This window comes from Lissotriton vulgaris, chromosome 3_1 (assembly GCF_964263255.1).
Source record: "Lissotriton vulgaris chromosome 3_1, aLisVul1.2, whole genome shotgun sequence".
NCBI lineage: Eukaryota > Metazoa > Chordata > Amphibia > Caudata > Salamandridae > Lissotriton > Lissotriton vulgaris.
The window spans coordinates 612,413,618-612,434,172 of NC_141689.1; the positions used below are offsets into that span (position 1 = coordinate 612,413,618).

Here is a 20,555-nt window from a genome sequence, read left to right on the forward strand (position 1 = left end):
ACTCTCACTGATGGAGAGATTCGCAATCTACAAGATGGCCAGCCTGCCCCGTCTATTAGCAAGAATTAAACAAAGAACAACCTGCTAGTCAGTTAGTAAGCGGGATACCTCGCCAGTCCTGCTTACTAATTGACGAGGCAGGTTGTTCTTTGTTTAGTTTTTGATTACTGTAACCCCGCTCCCCCGCTTTTGTATCATTTTATTCAGGGCCTCTCTTTTTTCTTTTGAAGATCCCCCGTTTATTATATCCGTTTCAAAACTACCCACGCTCTGTCCCCAAGACTTTCTTCAAGCTCCTGAATGAGCAGCTGAGACACTTTCTTTGGAAATGAAGAGCACCTAGAATCCCACCTACTAAATGCTATAAGACATCCTTTGATGGTGGCTTGTCTACACCAGATATTCTCTCATACTATAGGGCTTTTCATTAGTGGTTCTGACTGAGTGGTGGGTTGGTGGCTAGGGCACCCCTGCCTATGCCTCAAAGAGATGAGCCATGCAGGGAATCCTGATCACTCATTACCTGTAAGGAGGGCTGTAATAAAGTACGACCGTAGAACACTGGTTAAGGTTGAAGAGTGGTCTTTATTCAGGAACAGCAGGTATCTACTTGTAAGACATCCTATCCACACAGCACCAGCAGCAACTGAATTCACAGAGTTCTAGAGCAACTCAGACCAAATGAATGAAGGCTCTAGAATGAGGAACAATGTGAAGCTTGGAACAGGAAAAAATGACACGCAGGTCATAGCATAAAGATACATAGACAAGGATGACTTGCAGGTCATTACACACCTTCCCTCTTTACACGAGAAAAGTAGAAAGGAGATGCCCAGCAGGGTGAGGGGTGAAGAGGAAGGAAATGCAAGAACAAAACAAAAGCAAAGAAAATCTTAATGTAAAGCAAAATCAAGCAATTGTTTTGGATCTTTCCAAGGGCAAGAACTCCTTCGCAAAACAGGCAACCCATCAGTATTTTGTTTTTGAACAATCAACTCAGTTTGGATCTGGATTTTGAAAGAGTTTTTTAACAGCAAAAGGCAAGGGCGAACTTTGAGACACAACATGATCTCTGAGAAAGACATACCCTCACTCTGTCACCCACCCGTACACGGGTGTGAGTAACAGCATGCCTGGCATCAAAATATTCTCTTCTTTTGGCAATTTTCAAATTCTGACGTTCTTGCAAAGACACCATACCAGGATCCGCACAGGGAGGTAGCACACTAGAGTCAGTACAGGGGGTTACCACACCAGAACTAGCATCCAAACCCACACTCGTACTTTTTTTCCTCATCCACGCTTGGAACATGTGAGTATTGGGACTCCGTTCCCGAAACAGCGCAAAGGGAACTTTACTTGTAGTTGAGTGAGGTGTGAGACGGTAAGTGGTTACTCATTCCACTACCTTCGACTTCCAGTCTTTGTTTTGGAATTTGGCCAGTTGAATGGATTCTTTTAAGACACGGTTAAACCTCTCCACCATTCCGTTGGTTTTGGGATTGTAGAGGGCGCAACGTTTGTGTCTGATCCCCCTTTCAGCTAAATATTCCTCCATGTCTCTCAAGACTAATTGGAGCCCATTGTCAGTTAGGAGACAGTCCGGGAGTCCTTCACGGGAGAAGACTTAATCGAGGAACTTGATGACATCTTTAGTCTCAGTGTTGTGAGTGATCTTCATCTCCGGCCACCTGGAGAAGAGGTCTATTAACACTAGGACATAGGATTGGCCGAAGCTGCTCGTAATGGGACCCAAAAGATCCAGTGCCACTTCCTGCCAACAACGATCAGGGGTCCCTCACACAACCATAGGTTGTACTCTGGTATTGTAGACCTTGTCACAGGTGTTACATTCCGAGCAATCTCTCACCATGCACTCGACAAGGAGTTTGATGCTAGGCCACCAGAAGTGCAATCAAATTCTCTCTATGGTTTTGGAGATACCCTGGTGTCCCTGATGGGCTTGTTGAACAATTCTCTGCCTGACGGACAGGGAAGGAACGATTTTAGTACCCCTCCAAAGCAAGCTAGAGGAAACAGACAACTCATGACGCACATTCCAAAACTTTTGTGTCTCTTCATTCACATTTCTTATACCCCCAAACCTTCAGCCACCTACTTGCAGACTTAGAGAATCGTGGGGTCACTTTCCATGGAAGACTTCCACTCTCCCTCACTCAAAACTCCTGTCATGACCTCACAGACTTTATAATTGTCATCCTCCTAGGACAAGGCGAGAAAGGCAATCTGAAACCTTGTTCTGAGCACCAGGTATGTGATTTACAATAAAATCATAGTCTTGGAGTGTGACTATCCACCTGGCGATCCTTGAGGATACGGCATCTAAACTTTTTTGGGTGAACAAGTCTTTCAAAGGTTTGTGGTCAGACAGTACTATGAAAGAACTTCCCCAAAGAAACTTTTTACATTTCCTAATAGCCCAAAAGATGCACAAGGTTGCCATCTCCATGGCAGAGTACTGCATCTCTGGTCCCACCAGTGCCTGTGACAGGAACATAACAGTTATCTCCTTTCCATCCTTCACCTGTTTGAGAACAGCACCGAGACCCTTAGAGTTAGCATCGTTGATGTGGATGGAATGGGAAGTGGTGTCAAAGCTGTGAAGAGGGGGTACACCACTCAAAGCCCCTTTTATATTGTCAAATTCCACTTAGCACTGTTGCGACCAGGTAAATCTCACCCCTTTTTTGAGAAGAACCCTTAGGGTAAAGGTGCGAGAAGCAAACTGTGGGACGAACTTATTATAATACTCAGCCATGCCAAGAAAGGTAACCAACTCGTCTCTGGATTGGGTTCATGGGAAAGTTCTCGATGGTCTTTACTAAATGGTCTCTCGTTTTACACCCTCCTTGTATAATTTATGGCCCAAATAGTCAGTTTCAGAGGTTATGTTATGTTATGTTAGGCAGAATTTATATAGCGCACTGACACCATAAGTTTCCTGGAGCTGAGAGATGCTGAGATTGACCTAGAGGCAGGCTAACCGGCTTGGGTGAAAAGACAGGTTTTCAGGAGTTTCCTAAAGTTCAGTAAAGAGCAGCTTGACTTGACTGACAAGGGGAGTGGATTCCACAGTTTAGGGGCCAAATGGATAAACCTGCGGCCGCCAAACCTTTTGAGATTTATGGTAGGGGCGACCAGCAGGTGAAGGTGAGCCGACCGGAGATTGCGCACCGGGCGGTGCTGTGAGATCAAGGTTTTAAGAAAGTAAGGGCTGGTACAGTGAAGAGCTTTGAAGGTCAGACAGCCGATCTTGAAGGCTGCCCTTTGTTAGACTGGTAGCCATTGCAATTTGCGTAGCAGGGGTTTGGCTGATTACCATTTCGGGGTTTTATGGATAAGTTAAATTTACATTTGTTCTCACATAAAGTTAAGCCACATGACTTAAAACATTCCAGAACAGCCCTGAGCCTCTCATCATGGAGTTTCTGAGAAGAGTCATGTACCAGAACGTCGTCTTGATAAATTTTGACACCAGGTAGCCCATGTAGAACATCTTCAATAGCTCTCTGGAAGACAGAGGCTGCAGAGTTTAGGCTAAAGGGAAGCGTCATGAACTTATATGTGCCAAAAGGTGTTATAAATGCAGTGAGATTCATGGAATCAGGGTCGATCTTGATTTGGTGGTACACTGCCTTGAGGTCCAATGTAGAGAAGACCTCAGCCCCACCTAGCTGCGTCAGCATCTCTGTAAATATTAGGGAGAGGGTACTTGTCAACTATGACATCTCGGTTGAGAGAACGCAAGTCCACACATAATCTCACCTCACCGGAAGCTTTACGGGCAAGTACCACGGGGCCAGCCAATCACTCACTTCAGTTTCGACTATAATCCGTTCATTGAGCAACTTTTGTAGTTCTTTTTGCATGATCTCTCTCTGTCACCCCTGTCACCTTGCACGTGACAGGGGTGGCACCAGGTCTCAAGGTGATTCTAAGTGTATAGTCAGACAAACAACTTAACTTTCAACAGAAGACCTGCTAAAAACTCTACTTGGACAACGTTGGCAGACTCAGGTGGACCAGCAATGTCGGAGTGTGATGGTGGTAGGTCCTCCTTCAGAATAATACATGGATCTCCACCCGGGACCAGCATCACACAGAGATCGACCTGGTGAGACCAACTGACAATGCTGTCACCGCTGGAGGAGATGTAGATTTTCCCAGCAGTGAGTTTACCGTTGTATTTGATGTCACCCTCAAAGTTGCCAAACAACTTTATGGGTTGGCCACCATAGGCAAGCAGCCTGATATCCAGTTTAAAGACCTTCACCTTACCCAAACGTGATGTGTCGTAGAAGATCTTTGGAATCAACGTGATTTTTGCGCCGGAGTCGAAAAGCATTTTGACGAGGTGGCCACTTACTCGAACAATGTCGACGGGGCTTTTGTGCTTACACTGACTGACCTGAGCCAAGACCTCACCACAATGAAACTCATCAGGATCAGAGTCGGACTTGTTTTGATCCCAAACTTCCTTCACACGTTTGTTTTATTTAAACTTCAAAACTCTGCAAGCTTTTGCCACATGGCCAACCTTCCCGCAATATAGACATTTGGAGTTCAAAGCTGGGCAAGACTTGTCATTGGCCAGATGACCTAGCATGTCACAGCGGTAGCACCTACCAGAGAAGACCGTTTTAGGCTTCTAAGCTGGGGTTCAATCTGCTTAAATGTTTTCGTCTTCATAACAGTTTGTACTTCATCATTAGTAGAGCTAGCAGTGCCATTTTCCTTCTTTATCACTTCAACACAAGCAACTGTGTTCAATGTGCTTAGCAATAGAGATGACCTCATCTCATTTCGGATCGTCTTTTTGCCAAAATTCGTCCTTGACTTTCTCTATGGTACATCCCAACATAAACTGGTCACTTATGTGTTCCTCGAGTGCGCCATCAAATTTGCAAGTGAAAGCTAGTTTGCGCAAATGAGTCATATACACTTCGACAGACTCTTTGGGTTGTTGTATACGTTTCCCAAAGTGGTAACGGTCCAAGATGGTGCTGACTTTGGGGAGGTAATGCTTAAACATATTTCAAATTGGTTGTGGCTGTCGGATTCAGTGTCATTGAGGTCTGGTAAATGTTTGAACACCTCTTGCCCCTTCGATCCTAGACAGTGTAGGAGTAAGGCTGACCTCCTTTCAACACTCAGTGACGCACCATACACCTTCCCATAGTTGAGAAAAACCTTCTTCCACTTTGACCAGCGAATTGAGGGTTCAACCGGATTGGAGAGGAAAAAGGGAATTGGCTTGACATTTTGCATTTTGAGAACAAAGGTGTGGCCGTCACTGTAGATAATAAGGTGGTAAAAGCATGTTGAGTGAGATTGTGCTTATCACTGTGGTGGAGTAGAGACAGGCATGTGAAAAGGGGTGTGCCTGTCACTTCGATGAAGCGGGTAGTAGAAGGAGCACGGCCACTTAGATGAGGTGAACTTATTTTTTTTTTATAGGTAGCAAGCTGTGCCTTACAGGAAAACAGGCAGGGAATGTGATAATAAGCACAGCATACAGTTGTGCCTGCCAGCGAAATACCGATGAAGGCAGTGAAAGCGGATGAAGAATGCAGGCAAAGTGAACCACTGTGCCTGCCAGCGAAGAAACAATCAAATGGCGTATGGTTGAGAAAGTAAAAAGAAAAGGCTGTGCCTGCCAGCGAAGTGGAAGCGAGGCAGGCTTGAGGGTACTTGTACGAAACCGTTTTAAATAGCGCAGTTGATGCGCTTTGAGAGCAGGAGTAACCCTTGCATGGTAAGGATATGCACAGCTGTGAATAGCCGGTATGTCCTTGGGTCAAACAAGAGTCATTGGTAGCAAGACAAGTTTTGTTTAACCTGCCGACCGAAGGTTATGGAGCGTGCTCTCTTGCTTAGAAAAACTACTAGAAAAAAACAGGGGTTATGCCCAAATCACCCTCCTAAACCTGAGCAAGGGACATCAAAAGATGTGTATAAATAAGAATTAGTACAGAGGGATCAATTCAACATTTATTTACATGCAAGGTATAATTAATTACCCTGATGTTCATTATACTATTTTGAAGTCATTAATGTTCACAAATTACAAAAACATATATACGTATCAAATGACAAAATGGGCACAGGAAAAATTAAATAATGTAAACAATTACTAGATATAGACTAAGGACTGTACAACAATGAAACACCCTAGCTATCATTCATCTCTATATACAATACAATATACAAAAGATATACATCACATGTAGAGTATATACACTACATACACAAAACATATATACCCTAAGGAAACACAAGAAATTCTCACGGTATCCACTCTTAAATCAAAGTGATACACAACCAGGAAGTCCTACGAGCGCCATAGGTAAAACACATCTAAGAAATTATTCATCAAGGCGGTAGTATTGGAATTTGAACCAACGTAAACTTTTTTTGAGGACTCCTTATCAAAGGTGTTGGCGCAGTCGTGGTCGCGTTTCAGCCAGTCGTTTCTTATGGCTTCATCAGGACAAGGGTATAATTACACTAAAACAATAATGATAATATTTATTAAACACAACAACTTAGAAAAGCCATGCAAGTCTGCGTAAGAGCCGTAGAAAAGAGAGTCTATGGTTGCCAGACAGCGGATTGTTGGAGCTGCGTATTTCCATAGAAGGTATGACGCTGCAGGAAAACATCAAGGAAGGTTGCCAGAGAGATGACATGCTTGCGCAAGGGGTGCTGGCGAGAGAAGTGTGTATTAAAATGGCAAGTTTAAATTTAATTACTGCTTAAAAGACGCGTTTTGCAAGGAAACGCAGGGCTATAAGGGTGAGCAAATGGTAGAGTGTTTAAATATCGATTACAAAAATATAGTTGACAAAAATATAGTTGCATAAATATCGTTTACAAAAATATCGACACCCTATACCTAAACAGGTAAGTACATAAATATCTACTCAAAAATATCGATGTAATAAATATAGATGTTAAAAATATCGACTTTTTAAATTAATTAAAATTACATAAAATAATTACAAAATATAAGTACTGTTAACAAAATACATTACATTACTTTTATATTTTAACTATTTATAACAAATTAACTACACTTTTTCATGATAAACTTAATAGTTGTGTACATATACATATATTTAACACATAAAATTATATACCAACAATAATACATACATTTAATTAAAATATAAAAAATATTATTAGTTAAAACATTTGATAGCGAAGGGGTAAAAATTACTATTCCCACTCCAAAGGATGCGACAGTAGGGAAAGCGCTGGATAGCGTAGGGGTAAAAATTACTATTCCCACTCCAGAGGGTGCAACAGTAGGGAAAGCGTTGGATAGCGTAGGGGTAAAAATTACTATTCCCACTCCAAAGGGTGCAACAGTAGGGAAAGCGTTGGATAGCGTAGGGGTAAAAATTACTAATCCCACTCCAAAGGGTGCAACAGTAGGGAAAGCGCTGGATAGCGTAGGGGTAAAAATTACTATTCCCACTCCAGCGGGTGCAACAGTGGGGAAAACGTTGGATAGCGTAGGGCTAAAAATTACTATTCCCACTCCAAAGGGTGCAACAGTAGGGAAAGCGCAGGAACTCAAAAAAAATAATAAACCATCTGTCTAATTTAGTATTAAATTTAATGTAGATTATAAACTTATTTAATATATACATTAAAATATTTTATTATTAACAAACACCTACACACCTAAAATTAATTACTCAATTACATTTAATATTTACTAATTAATTATTGATTAGTATTGTATTTTCAAAATATTTACATAATTACTTATGTGACAGCTTTCTCACCATATACACTTATAAACACCACAACACAAACTAAAATGTATTTACTCGTTTAAAAATAAAAATTATTTATTTATAATTAATTAATCATTAATTAATTAATTATTCAATTAAAATGTTATTACTTCACTACATTTTCGATTTAAAATTCCAGTACACACACCTAAAATGAATTAAACAATTAACATAAATAATTACCATAATTAATTATCAATTAACTAATTGAAATTAATCAACTAATAATTATTAAACTATTTATATTAAATTAACACATTATTCAATCAATTATTTTATTATATTTAAATGACTTCCCACCCTATTCCCCTATAAACCCACAACCTGCTACGGAACTTTTAACACTAAATTCAACATAAAATACCTAATTAACTAATAAAATGCTAAAAAATACTCATTAAAAACACTAAATTACTTATAATTATTTAAAAAACGATATTTTTGTAAACTATGTTTTTGTAAACGATATTTATTACAACTATATTATTATTATCGATATTACTTACCTGTCTGTCGATATTCTTGTCAAACTATATTTTTGACATCGATATTTCTTCTTGTAGATATTTCTGCGGCGATATTAAGGTAACTCGATATTTTCCAGTCGATATTCCCGCTCTACACCGAGCAGACAGTACCTTTGAAGTAGCAGGGTAGTGGTGATATCATCGGGCCAAAGGGTGGGTGGGCAGCAGACTTCAAAAATGTGTTAGGACGTCTGTAATTAAGCAGTGCAGATGACTGAGGGTCCATTTCTAGGTCGTCACCAGTGTAATGAAGTACAACCGTGGTACACTGGTTAAGGTTGAAGGGTGTTCTTTATTCAGGAACAGCAGGTATCTACTTGTAAGATGTCCTATCCACACAGTGCCAGCAACAACTGAATTCACAGAGTTCTAGAGCAACTCAAACCGGATGAAGGCTCTAGAATGAGGAACTCTAGACACAATGTGAAGCATGGAACAGGAAGAAATGACACGCAGGTCATAGCATAAAGATACATAGAAAAGGATGACTCACAGGTCATTACAAGGGCCTCTTACCCGGATGCTTCCTCAGTCTTTGTAAAGAAGTAGTTATCAAGGTGTATGAATAAAAGTAGTCTTTATTGGATAACATATTTACAACAAGGGGTGGTGAGGGACAGAGTCTCTGAATTAAGCAGAAAGCTCTCACCCAGTCAAGAGATCAGGGCTAGATCCAACACCGTTTTTTAGCTCACTGCACCATCCCAGTTTCAGAACCTGGCTGTATGCAAATTAGTCTGTTCCTGTCCCAGTGCATGATGGGAACAGGGCAAACCAAACTACAAAAGCCAATTCTTACACTGGGAAGGAAACAAGCTCCCGGGGACCGGTTTCTGGCATTACAGCCGTCTTCGGCCCGGTTTGCTTGAATCCTGATGGTGCAATGAGCAAGGGTCTCACATCTGAGAATACCCTTCCACGCTTAGGGTGGACAAAAATATTTACAACAAGGGGTGGTGAGGGACAGAGTCTCTGAATTAAGCAGAAAGCTCTCACCCAGTCAAGAGATCAGGGCTAGATCCAACACCGTTTTTTTTTTTTGGCTCCTTTCTGGTAAAGAATTGGCTTGGTAGTTTAGTCTGCCCTGTTCCCATGATGCACTGGGCCAGGGACAGACTGATTTGCATATAGCCAGGTTCTGAGCTGGGATGGGGCAGTGAGATAAATAACGGTGATGGATCAAGCCCTGATCTTTGGACTGGGTAAGAGTGGTCTGCTCAATTCAGACACTCTGTTCATCACCACCCCCTTTTGTAAATCTTTATTGGATAACAAGCATGTACGTCTTCTCCATGACACCACAGTCTTCCAAGTCTTTCTGTCAACTTGGTTGGCACAAGCGCCTCACCGGAGAAACCGATATGTTGAACGGGCGCTGGCTGCCACTGGTGACATGCCTGGATGGCTTCAAAGAGTGGGACCTCATTGGTATCACCTCTGTGGGACACATTATGATAGGAACTGCAAATAGGCCTTCTCAAGGTTACTGGCGGAGTACGAGCTTCATAAAACCCAATTTTTCCGATATCTGTAGATCAGACATTCACTTCTGCCCTACACCTCTAAGCTGATGGAGCTTCGGGGAATTCAGACCCAAGGAAGCTCAGGTGCTACTCAACCTTCCCATCCACTACGAACTGCCCTTTTTACATGCCACTGATCATACACCTGCCAGACTCTGTCCAAGACTTAAGAGCCACTTGGATGGGAAACTTTCACCAGATAGATGACAATGATTGGTGAGAAACTATGAGCTCTCCCAGAGACGCAGCCATAGCTGCTCAATTGTGTTTCATACAACTCACAAAGTTCCCTCATACATTCCAGACTATGGCGCATGGGCATGATCAAAAACAAAAACAACAACAGTTGCCATTGTGTAACATTCCGTCCGTCACCTTGTGTGTCTTGTATGTTTTGCATGGGCATGATCACCTCGTCTCTGTCTATGCTGCTCAAGTTACCCATCGCAGAGAATTTCTACACACAATCTGGGTCTGCTTGTCTCTTAATTCTTTTTGGGCAGGAGTCCAGACCTGTCTGAGCAGAGGTTTAAGTAACCACTGGCTCACAACCCTAGACTCATGCTGCTACACATTTCAGACAACATTGAGGGCAAAAGGTATAAACGAGTCCTACTGTGGATAGGACTTGTGGTAGCCAAGAGAGACATAGCCAGGCACTGTAAGTTGTCGGCAGCACCATAACTAGAGGAATGGAAGGAAGGACTTGACGGATGCATGGGCCTGGAAATACCAATCTACACAGCCAGGGGCTGCCCCTAAAACATGGGAGGGACTGGAGAGATTGGGCCCGACATTGCAGGATCACACTTGAAACATAGATGGATCAATACCAGTCCCTAGATATAGATGGGCAAACCTATGGAACACATTAAAGAAGCTTGAGGGCAGCAGGGGCGGCCTTAGACATGTGAAGCTGTGCACCTGCACAGGGCCACCAAACTCCAGGGGCCACCACGCCAATATATATCCTTAATATAATAATCCTCTGAGGATGGATACATATTTGCATGGCGACCCTGGCAGGGATTTGGCGGCCTCCGGCTCTTTTCCACTTCCAAACGCCCTGACCCCCCCCCTCGCTCTTCACTGGCCTCCGCGCTCCGCCCCGCCCTGACACCCTCTTCCGGGGCCCCCTACCTAAGCTCCCTGCCCAGGGCCGCCATGAGCCTAGAGCCGCCCCTGAGGGCAGTGTACTTAGAGAGGGGCTGGAGCAGGAAGCAACCCTACGAGCCTGGGAGGAGGCCAGGAACTACAGTGATGTAGGGACATTAGACATACCTCACTTTGCTCTATTACCCTTGTAGTATTTGGGTGAGGGGGGCACAGCACTGTTTGGTTCACTTTCCTGGACAGTATACTGTTAATGTTAATAGAAGCTCAGTGAAAATGTCAAATAAAAATATGTTATAAAACAAAAATAGCACCGGTCATGTGGATCAGAGCCCAGCTCATTTATATTAATGATCAAGATTTCAGCCAAAAACAAGTATTCACGAGTAGTTCTAAGATACATAGAGTGGCCCTGTAGAATACACTGAGTTGCTACTGCAATTAAGTACAAGAACAATATTCCATGACATGCGCATCGATAATGGTAGCTAGTATCTAATATTTTTTCTTCCAATGTAAATATGAATTGCTGCACTCATTGGTTGGGTAACCCATTTGCTAACTGCATTAACGTCTTTGCATGGGATTTGCTCTTTGTATGGTAAAATGGTAATATCTTTCTTTGCTCTTCAATCATTTGCTAATTGCTGCTCACTTTTTTTCCATTAGTCTTCCTTAATTACAGTAACAGAGGCCAGAGGTACGAACAAGTCTGTGCCGATCACGTTAATTAGAGAGAAGGGAACCTATGGCACAGTGATTGTGACTTTAGAGGTAAGTTACGCTGTCTCTTTCAGTGCTTGATTAAATGTGTTTGTTGCAGCTGATTACCGCTTGCTACGGTTCTGCTACTGAACGAATTTTTGGGCTTCATCATTACACTACAAGGTTCTACAAGGGCAATCAATTTTTGTTTAAATGATGTTACACTTTATTATAATGTATCCAGTACCTCACAGATTGGCTTTTGGACATCAAATAATCTCTAGAAAAAAATCTAGGACACCCCCAGTTGCATCTTTCAACTGTCTGTCTCTAGTGGAGTATATTCCACTTAGTATTTCTAGTCACCCAGTGGAATTTTCTCTGTTTTCGTCTGCAAGACCTATATGATCCAAAGTACAGAAACCCATAGGCTGTAACTGCACACAGAAACATTTAAAATTGTACTGAATATTCCACCAGGAATTACACTCCTTCAAGAAGCGACCAATAAGCGGAAAACAGTTGCGGTGCAGCAACGAAATGTCCTTGCTATGCATTTCAAGCTACAACATTTGAATGGTGTGTTTAATTACAACCATACAATATTCCTAAATAATATTGTAGGGAATTTTCTCTGGATCCTAAGCAGTCAGTAGTTACTGCACAGACTCCATGGTGGGTATTGTTGTTAACCACTGATGTCCTTAGACCTGATGTTCTATGGTACTTCAGTCACATAACCTAGTAGCTCCTCTTATACACTTGTTTTTCTAAAGTGTATCAGATTGAGCGTTCTAGGTTTACTCGGTGGTAGTTCCCCAATAGGGGTTGACACAGCAATCACAATCCATAAACTGTCCAGCCTGAGTTATACCTTTTGAAAAGAATTGTCTTTTTATATCTATTTAAAACGTTTTTTTGGATTCTGAGGCAGAAATAAGACTCAAAAAGTTTCTAATATGTACATGGAAAAACACTATATTTCAGAACAACATGCAGGTCTATGGTACAATCTGGCTCACAGGCCATGTTGAATATTACAATGATATCAGCTGGGAGAATGGAGGTATTTACACAGATGCTGGGACTGAACGATGGTTGGAGGGCCCTCCATGGGCAGGATAGGGAATACTCCTTTTATTCACACTCCCACTATATGTCATCTAGGTTTGACAAAATGCATAGCACAAGGGATTTTAGATTCGTCCTCACCGCTGGTATGGAACCCATTGCTGGGCATACCCTTTCCTCTTAGGGAACTAGCTTGAACTTGAAATGCCTCCACAACAACATAACGCAGATGGGTAAGGATGGGGAACCATGGGCCATGGTGTCATTGGATGCCAACAAGGCATTTGATTCAGTGAAATGGCCTTTACTGTTCGCACTCTTTGAAAAATGGGGGTTGGGCCCGCTATATCAAGTGGATCAAACTACTGCACACAAGGTCACAAGCTAGATTAAAAATTAATGGCTACCTCTCTGGAGGGTTTCCCAATTCGGCGAGGTACAAGACTGAGCTGCCCTCTTTTGCCAATGCTGTTTGCATTGGCGGTGGAACAGCAGGTGGAGTTGATGAGAATAGATGGTGCAAATCTGGGGATGGACGGGCGACTCAGGTTGGGACTTAAGACTATCGCTATATACAGACGACATACTTCTATACCTAACTAAGACAGAACAAACGCTGGTCTGAATTCATGTTATATTACGGGTGTTTGGTGAGATTTTGGGATTCAAGATAAACTGAGAGAAATCCCTGTTGTTCCCGATGGGGGTTGGGGACAGAGAGAAGATTTAATGCTGACCCTACAAGTGGAACATCACAAGTTAAAATATATGGGCATTTGGGGCACCAAAGATGCTGTGTCATACTACAAGGAAAATCTCCCCCCTGCTCCAGGGACTGTAGAGGTATGTTAAACATAGGCACACTGCCACTTCCCCTACTGGGCTAGTCGGCCATATTTAAAATGGTCGCACTCCCTTGCTTGCTATACATCCTACAAAATAAACCATATGGAATCCCAAAGACGTTCTTTGCACTGGTGGATGTTCTGGTGGGGACATTTCTCTGGGCGGGCGGTCAACCTCGAATACTGATGCAGATCCTGCAATGCTCCAAATTTGAAGGAAGTATAGTGCTCTCAATGTCAAATGATATTATAAGGTGGCACAGTTAGTTCCGTGTAGTGAATGAATGGGCATATGCGGAATGAGTGGACCCAGCATTTCAGACGGATAGATGGGGCATGAGCAACCAAAGCTATTTACATGCATTAAATGGGGTCAGGCTGAATCACAGGTCGTGCCTGGTGACAGTGGATAAGCTTACTGTGAGAGCTGTGATGGGACAAGAGGCTCACGTCCCACACTCCACTCTGGGAAGGTGCAAGGATGAGACAAGTGACTGTACTGAGAGTCTTAAAGGGCTGAGATAATATAAGCATCACCCTGCTTGCAGAAGTATGGGTCACCAATGGAGTAGTCCCCTTTGGCTATCTAACAAAAGGAATACCAAATGCCAACCACCCAATTGTTGAAATATAGACAGTTAATACGTGCACTCAGAAGGAGTATAGGCAGGGGAAAGGAGACCCAGGAGGACGCTCTGTTGAAAAGGAGACTGCTGGTTGGCTTTATTTACTAAGAAATGTATGTCACATGTCTGTCATTTAAAATGTGTTGTTTCTACTTTCACTTGGGACACTGAGCACACTATACATATTTTTTCAAATATATATATATGATTTTGTGCCAACAGTATTTGGTCTCTTGATTTCATTCTGTATGAGTGTATCTCCTTCAACATCCTTTTCTAGTATTATCTGCCACTGTGCATGGTAATTATTAAATATTTTTGTATTTTCCACAAGAACCATTGTTTTTCCCAAATACATTTGTAGTGCCATCCGAAAACCATCCATCTAATACACAAACATATAAGAAGCCACCATGACATGTTACACATCACGCCTCACATAACCTGCTACATAAACATATTTTAATTATTTTTTAATAAATGTTCTTTATATTGTTTGCTTTATAAGTAATGACTTCATAATTTATTTTCAGGTAGTAGACGGTCCAAATGCACCAGAGGAAGACATTAGACCAGTGAGCGATAATGTTACCTTTCCTCCAGGCAGATCTTTTCTTATTTATAATTTAACCATTCTTGATGACCAGGTGAGGACTGTTTTTGAATATTTCCTATGATTATAATGTTGACTTTTTTTCCTGGAATTTGGCACCTGTTATTTAAGAACTCATTGATAACGGAAATGTACCGTAACAAAATTAAAAAAACAACTGAAGGAAGTATTGTGATTTTTTTTATTTAAATGATGCACATGGAAGATGTTTTAAAAAACATTTGTGTTCTAATACTAGAAACTACTAGTAGAGGCATGGAATTTCATATTTAGGTAAAAGTACAGCTTTAAAATGGCCGGTATCTTACTAGAACAGTTTCAGAATGTGTCCCTCACATTATCGAGTCTAAGTCCAAAGTTCTCAATTGTGGCATCCCTCAGAATTCCCTTTATCCTTAGGGTGACCAACTGGCATTGGTGCAAATTCAGGACGGCGAGTGTAAAAATTCAGGACAAAGGGTCAAAATTCAGGACACAGATTCAGGACAGGAGGTCAAAATTCAGGACAAAAATTCAGGACAATTGGATAAGTTTTACAGACACATCAGAGGTCGCGCAATAGTATATAAGTAAGCCCATCCATGTCCAAACATATTCAACCATTTGCAAACCTACCCATCATGTATACTTCCATCTATCATTTCACTCATCCATCTTTTATCCATTCATCCACCCTTTCACCCTATCCATCTGTACACTCATCCATCCACTCTTCTACCCATCCATTCACTCATCCATCCAGCCATTTACCCTTTCACCCATCCAGCCATCCTTTCTCTCACTCATCCATCCACCCAGTCACTCATCCTTCCACCCATCCACCCTTTCAGTTATCCATCATCCTCCCTTTCTCTCTCCATCAACCCTTTCACTTAGCAATTCTTCCTTCCATCCACCCACCCATCCATCTACTCATCCACTCATGAATCCATCCATTGACCATATCACTCATCCATCCTTTCTCTCATCCATTTATCCTTTCACTCCTTCACTCATCTGTTCATCCTTTTGTCCATCTACCCTCCCTTTCACTCACTCATCCATCCTTACATCCACCCTTTCACTCATCCGTCCATCCATTCACCCTTGCCCTTATCAATTCATCAATCCATCTATCCTTTCACTCATCCGTCCACCTTTTTACCCATCCAGCTATCCTTCCACCCATACATCCAGCTATTTACCTTTTCTCTCTTCCATCCTTCCACTCACTCGTCAATCCATCCATCCTCTCTCATTATCCATCTATTCAATCTATCACTCATCCATTCACCCTTTCACTAATTCATCCAGCCATCCACCCATTCCTTCACTTACTCACTTGCCCAACTTTTCATATTAATTTTGAGCGGAGCCTATTTGAGAAGAGGCCCATCAAGAACTTCACCCTCGCTGCAGGAGCCATCCCTGGACTAGGACAGAAGCCACCCAGGGCGGAGACATGATCCACCACAGGGGGGACGGGAGCCATCACAGGCGGGGGGGGGGGGAAGAGGGGACAGGAGCCACCACATGGGGAAACAGGAGCCATCACGGGGGGGCAGAAGGGGGAAAAGGATTCACCAGGGTGGGCACAGAGGTGGGCATGCAGTATTCTGGTATCATCTTGGTCTCTTCCAGGGTGGGGTAGGGCTCCTCACCCCCTCCTGGACAAAACACTGAGAAGACAGTCTCTCTTCCCAGAATTTTAGTTTTGCCATCCCCCATTGTGATGTACAGTACTTAAAGGAGATGCTCCAAGAGAACTGATTTAACTGATTGTCCTCCATACTTTGTTAATGAGTGTGGGTGCGATTGTGCCATTTCTTTATTTTATTACATTATAGACTGCATTTTTGAAGAACCGAGGTTTGTTTACAATTTAGTGACAGTAATTAAGTTCTGTGCTGTGAAGAGAACCACGTGCTGCCTTGGTGTAATCCGGGCCGGTTGTAGGATGTTTGGGGCCCTGGGCAGAAAGGAAATGTCTCACACAACTTGCAGAGACATGACGCATTCAGGGCTGTTTGCATCTGAATAGATGCCCTTGCTCTTGAAGCCCCTCCCTCTGTCACCTTCAAGCACCTCTTAACAGCTCATCAAGGGCTAGAGGTGTGAAGGTTGCCATCCCGCTGTGCCCCTCCAATGCTGCTGAGTATCTGAGCTTTGGTACAGCATCGGAGTCAAGAAGGGAGGTGGGTGGAAGCTGTGCTGGCTTAAGGGAGGTGCGACTGGTGCCCGGTTAAAATTACGGACAAATGGCGTCTGTTAAAGAATCCTTCACGGACAACGGACAGACGGCCGAAATTACGGACTCTCCATGAAATTTACAGACGGTTGGTCACCCTATTTATCATCTCTCCCGTTTAACACCTGCATGTGTCCCTCGGCTCTATTGTTAACATTGGCAGGGGCTATGTTTTACATGTATGCAGGAGACACTCAGTTGATCTTTGGGTTTACACGTGACCTTTCCATCACTTCATCACTTCCCTATAATCTATGGCTGGTTTAGTAGTGGATTTCTTAGGACGCCGTGAAATTTAGCATATCTTTTTTATGCCAGTATTATCTTCAGTCCCTATGTAACCAAAATCCCAAGCACATGTTTCATTCATCTTAAAACTTTCCAGAATATTTTTCGTTTTTGGATAGTAATCACCTAATTCCAGTTACAATCTTAAAAACTCTTGTGTTGATTATGGGAATGCCATGTAGTAACAGTTCCTCAAAAATCTGAAAAGCAAATTAATTGATTGAAAACGAGGGTGTGAGCCTCATCTATAAAGTCTTGAAATATCAACATATTTCTCCTCTTTTGAAGCAACTTCAAGGGCTCCCCGTGCATCCAGGAAGAATCTTTAAAGCTATGTTCATAGTTCACCGTGGAGTCTACCAGCAATTTCCGGATTTCTTGGCTGTCAAATTTGAATGGTACAAAGCTTCCTGTATGTAACCTGAGATCCAATGACTAACACCCATTGAAGGTTCCCAAAGCTAGAACTGACCCCTTTGTCCTGGACTCTACTAAACTGTGGAATACAAGTAGCTAGCACTCAATATCCTCTTTCATTCAGTTTAGGTGAACTTTGACAACAAACTTTATTTCCCAAGTAATTGGATTCGTCATATGTATAGTATAGTCCTGGTTATTCAGCGCCAAGAAAACTCAGTATGCATGATTTACAAATAACCTTAACATTACATTACATAACCTAACATCTTCTATCTGAGCGAGGTCCAAGTTTGTGTTTTCTGGTTTGAAGGAAGTGTGATGATAGGTTGTAGTGGGCCTTTTGGCCTCTTTCTGTTCTACACTGAATTTGTTCCCTTTGCTGCACTCCTCAGAAAGGACACACACATTCTGAAATAAGGTCAAAAGGTCACAACGTCTTCATATAAGTTGATTACGTTTTTTTCTGCATAGCAAAAACTTCCACAACAGTGTCTAAAACTTGAAAATAAATATAAAGTTTGGAACTTATTTAGGGCGAATAGATTAACTATGACAGAAAAAAAAGATTTTTCTTGGTTTAGCTTAAAGAAAATGTAGGATTTTATTAAAATAAATGAGGTGAATGTAATATTTAGAGACCTTTTTATCACTGATTTCAGCAGCAGCAAGAGAGTAGAGAGTAAAAAATATATATCATGATGTCACTCAGTAGTTATAAGCGGCAGCCACATCCAGAAACCTCTCTTATTGCAGGCTCAAATATAAATGTCATTCCATGAAGGAAGCAAAGAAATATCAATCCAGTAGAAGATGCATCCACGGAGAAGATAGATATTGTCAGGAAACAGAACACTGAAACACAGTCAACTGGGGAGGATGCCTCCAGGAGGCACAGGATCAAGCTAGTACAGATTAGAGTGATATATAGATATTTTCTGTATTCTGCAACGGCGGGCATTCCATCCAAATGACAGTGCAAACAGTAGGTAACATCACCAGACCCCCATCCAGTCCAAAGTACAGCATATGAAGGTAGCCAACCCAGGAAACACCTGGCGAAAGCTAACACCAGGCGAAAACTATCCAGTTGCGCAATGTAACCACAGAGCAGCAGCTATAAAGAAAGATGGCCAGAGAGAGAGGGAGACCGCAAACAAAAAACACATATGGCGTTCGCCAGTAAGTACATTTTATATAAATATTATATATATATACACTTATGTATATCTATAAACACACACACACACACACATATATATATATATATATATATATATATATTACGCTCGTCGATTCCTAGCTGATCCCCAGGAATGAAAACAGCACTCGGGAGGTTCCTCGTCACAGAGTTTGTTTATTTTTCAAAAGCTACACCACAGACGCGTTTCTGCGGTCTGCCTTCTTCACTGTGTGTGTGTGTCCACACGCACAACCCAGGTACATATATATAAACATCTGATTCGTGTAAGGGTGACATCACAGTAGTGAGCATAGAAAGAGGACTCTAACCCTCCCATTAACTGCGTGCTCCATTTTGTAGTGGTTAATATAGACCGTATACACAAAACTCAAAACACTATGCAGTGTGACATTATGCAACCTACAGATAGGTACAGACGCTATGGTGGAAGGTCTAATTGATCACTGTGCAGGAAATGCGCATAACATACAGCCGTGGATCGGCGTTTGTCCTCTAATATTTTGCAGCCCACAAGAGCCAAATATGACTACACATTATTAAAGGTTAATAATTAGTGAATCCAACCCATGCACGAAACGGGATATATGCCCGAAATTAAAGAAAAGGGTATCTGTATGAGCATAGACAAACTAAAAAGAGAACCAACAGGAAATCAGTGCATATCTCTATCGTGCTTTAACAAAGTCAGATGTGCTGTCTTTCATAGTAATCTCCTATTAGGAATCAAAGAGCCCTTTGAACCTAAATTCATCATAGAGAAATACTAGACAATAAATGATCACTAATGTACACAGTGTCTTATGAGGCTTCAGAAACATAATCAAATACCATCAGACGACGTGTCCCAATAGTTGGTCATAGCACACAAAATTCATACAATTAATACATAATGATGCATCTTGCCCCAATCATTAGAGAACATTATATCTTTACTTCAGCAGCAGGGTGCTGAATCTCATTGCATACTGGGGCAATATCCAAATTCCAGAAAGTTAATCACACAAAATGGGACCTACAGGGGATCTATTACATCATTTACCTAAATGGAATACCATTTCTTCCCCACTATTCATTCCCCTAGGCCACTTGGTGGACAGATCTACGATATATCGTGAATCTAGCCTGCGTAGTCGTCGTAGGCGATCTCCCCCCCTAGCACTGTTTTTGATGGTATCCAGGCCAAAGTATTGTAGCTGGCTACGGTCTTTGTTATGCTTCTCGGCAAAGTGCCGGGCGACTGGGTAAGATGGATCCGCCTTATCAATCGCTCTGAGATGTTCCAGGATCCGTAGTTTCAGCATATTAATGGTACTCCCTATGTAGCGGAGACCGCATGGGCAGGTTAGACAATAGACCGCTAGGGGCGTGCTGCATGTGATAAATTTCTTGATCTGCATTCTTTTGCCTGTGTCAGGAACAACAACGGACAACACCCTTTTGCTACCTGCACAGGCCTTGCACTTGCCACATGGGTAAAACCCGCCCATCGTTCTTAGAGTGTTACTTTTGGGTGGAGGTTTTTCTAAATGACTGGTCACTAGAGGGTCCCCAAGTGATCTAGCTTTGCTAA

General features: G+C 42.1%; 1 protein-coding gene across 1 annotated transcript in view; it reads left to right on the forward strand.

The window, feature by feature from the left end:
* The window catches only part of ADGRV1 (adhesion G protein-coupled receptor V1), a 1,865,288-nt gene that overhangs the window by 42,317 nt on the left and 1,802,416 nt on the right, over positions 1–20,555 (forward strand). Inside the window, exons 5-6 of the mRNA XM_086963519.1 lie at positions 11,659–11,763; positions 14,770–14,883. Coding sequence (XP_086819645.1) covers positions 11,659–11,763; positions 14,770–14,883 — 219 coding nt within the window. The remainder of the gene's footprint in view (positions 1–11,658; positions 11,764–14,769; positions 14,884–20,555) is intronic.